General features: G+C 32.3%; 1 protein-coding gene across 1 annotated transcript; it reads right to left on the bottom strand.

Annotated features, from left to right (window-relative positions):
- Nucleotides 1–1,028: 1,028 nt before the first annotated feature.
- LOC128920139 (uncharacterized) lies at nt 1,029–1,666 on the bottom strand. The gene is made up of 2 exons (XM_054226664.1): nt 1,128–1,666; nt 1,029–1,076 (listed from the first exon to the last, which is right to left on the bottom strand). Exons 1-2 carry the CDS (start codon nt 1,470–1,472, stop codon nt 1,029–1,031), a joined length of 393 nt encoding a protein of 130 aa, XP_054082639.1. The 5' UTR covers nt 1,473–1,666.
- Between the last annotated feature and the right edge of the window lie 791 nt (nt 1,667–2,457).

The following is a 2,457-nucleotide window of genomic DNA, read 5'->3' as shown; positions in this document are numbered from 1 at the left end:
TGGAGTGTCCATCGTGGTCACTATCTCGTGTTCAATAGCTGGTGTACTAGTAAGGTCATCTCCTTCTTTATAAAATAGTTCTTTGTAATTTTTTATTAACTTAGTAACTAAAAATTTCTCTTCTTTATTTAGATTTGTTGTAAATTGCTCAATTTGTAAATCCCTATTTTCCGTACTTTCCAATTGATAAATTTCATTAAAATTATATGGGCAAGAATTCATAAATTTTATCACTTCGTTATTAATTGTTAAGGTATCGTTTCTCATATCAATAACTGCTTGTAATGGTTTTAATATGTTTTGCCCAAGGATTGCATCGAATCCTTTATTATGTAGGTCAGTTAATTTCCATGACATATTTGCGTCAAAATTAAATTCGAGGGGTAAACTTGTTATTATTTTCCATTTGATTAGTGCTTCACTATTAAATGACCGGGTTTTTATTGAGTTATTTAATAGTATTCTTTTATACTTGATTAATTTTCTATTGTCAATAAGGGATGTAGTAGAGCCTGAGTCGATTAGGCATGTAATCTTTTCATTTTTATTGTTAATTCTACTAACGGAAGGTAGTTTTGGAATGGTCCAAGGAAAATTTTCTTCTTGGTTTATATGGTCTATTTCAATTGGAATTTCATTCCTATAGTTACGTCTTGCACCGTTATAATTGTTATGGTTTTGGTAAGTCCGTATGAATGACCTTGCTGTGTTATTACTTTGGTTTTGATTATTGAAACGATTACAGTTTAATCGTGTTTGTTCTGTATTTCCTTGTCTAGGATTCGTCCTTGTTCTTTCGTTTTTGAATTGATTGTTAGAATTGTTGATATTATAAAACCAATGATTTGTTTCGTTATGACCCCCAGGTCTTTGATTTTTTCTTTCATTTCCTACTTGACCATATTGACTTCTATTAGTAAGTCCTGTTTCTTCTAGTATGTAAAATGCTTCCCTTAATGGGTTAATGTTCCTACCGTAAATTATTGCCGATAAATGAGGCGGAATATTATTTAAAAATGTTTTTAATATTAATGATTCGTTTGTCTTAGGAGAAAATTCTGTCGGCTTATTTTCGTCTAAATTATATTTAGAGTTATGTTTTTTAAATTGTAATAATAATGACTTACATTATACTGCCTGGTTGTGATGGCCTGGTGGAAGAGTTGGTGATAGCTTTCTCTTAATCCGAAGTTCCGTATCAGTTCTGTCTTCACTTCGTCCCACGATGAGTCGCTGTTTAGTGTTCGTATTATCTGGAGCGCCTCTCCTTGGATCTTGGTCTTTATGTGTCTCTCCCACACATAATTTTTGGCCGGTTGGTTCTCGTTGAACAAGGGCAGGATCAGTTGCACCTCTCTAATGAATGAAGAGATGTCACAGTTCCCGTCGCCTCTAAACTCTCTGATTTTCGCAGCTTCCTTAAGGAGGTCCGATGCTGATATCAGGTTTAGGTCTTGGTTGTTAGATGCCATAGTTTTTGTTTTTGTTGTTGTTACTTCAATTTAAGCAAGTTTCTGTGTTGTTAAGCCAGTTGTGTTGTGTTGTGTTTGCTTATTCAAAGTATACAGTTATGTTTATGTGGCAATCGGTTAAAAGTAATTATTCCTGAGGCAATATGCAATGCGACATTACCTCTGAGACTCATTAAATTGTCGACAAAACAATTTCTTGCTGTACAAATGTAGCGAATAACGATTTAATTTTCGCATTTGATTTCAATTTCGCAACACCATTTTTTTTTTTAATATCCTTGCCCTTCTCGTAGAAAATCGCCGATTAAATAAATTTAAATTTCACCTTTTCTCAATTATTTCACTTGTTCGATTAGCGTTTGAGTTCAATTTTTATTTTTGTTTTCACATTTTCACTTTTCCGATTTGGCGTTTGAGTTAAATTTTTATTTTTGTTTTTATTTTGTTTTCGCACTTTCACTTTCACTTTTCCGATTTAGCGTTTGAGTTCTTTTTCTTTGTCTAAGGAGGACAAAGTTCCGTCGACTGCGCCAGTTGTGTTTATGAACCCCGAGTTCATAAATTTAATATTTTATCCGTATATTGAACTTCGGTTCAATATTAGTTAAATTTATATTTAACTTAATACTTTATCCGTATATTGAACTTCGGTTCAATAATTCTTTTTCTACTTTAAACTTTAGTTTAATGTTTGTAAATGCAAAGACGTGGCTTTCCTGGTTGATAGTCAAAATTCTTCTTATCTTTTATTACCAGTATTTTCTTAAGCTAAGTTCTATTTTCTAATACAAAATATATTATTTATTTTTTTATTATTGTTTTGGGGAAACCACTTGTAGTTGAATGTTATGAATTGCAGTTGCATTCATATCGGTCATGCCGATAGTGGTTGGCATCGACGTCGACGTAACATGAACAAAGATTTTAAGGTAAAATTAGGTGCAAAAGAACACCCCCTACTAAGTTTTTTGTATATATCTCGTAA

Source organism: Zeugodacus cucurbitae, chromosome 3 (assembly GCF_028554725.1).
Source record: "Zeugodacus cucurbitae isolate PBARC_wt_2022May chromosome 3, idZeuCucr1.2, whole genome shotgun sequence".
Classification (NCBI taxonomy): Eukaryota; Metazoa; Arthropoda; class Insecta; order Diptera; family Tephritidae; genus Zeugodacus; species Zeugodacus cucurbitae.
The sequence above is the reverse complement of the archived record's forward strand: the minus strand, read 5'-3'. Positions and strand labels throughout refer to the sequence as shown.

Bases quoted from the DNA above. Each gene is read 5' to 3' on its own strand.
- LOC128920139 (XM_054226664.1), bottom strand. From the start codon at position 1,472: ATGGCATCTAACAACCAAGACCTAAACCTGATATCAGCATCGGACCTC. The intron at 1,077-1,127 runs GTAAGTCATTAT...AATATAATTTAG, and splicing joins TCACAACCAGGCAGTATAAT to ACGAAAATAAGCCGACAGAA.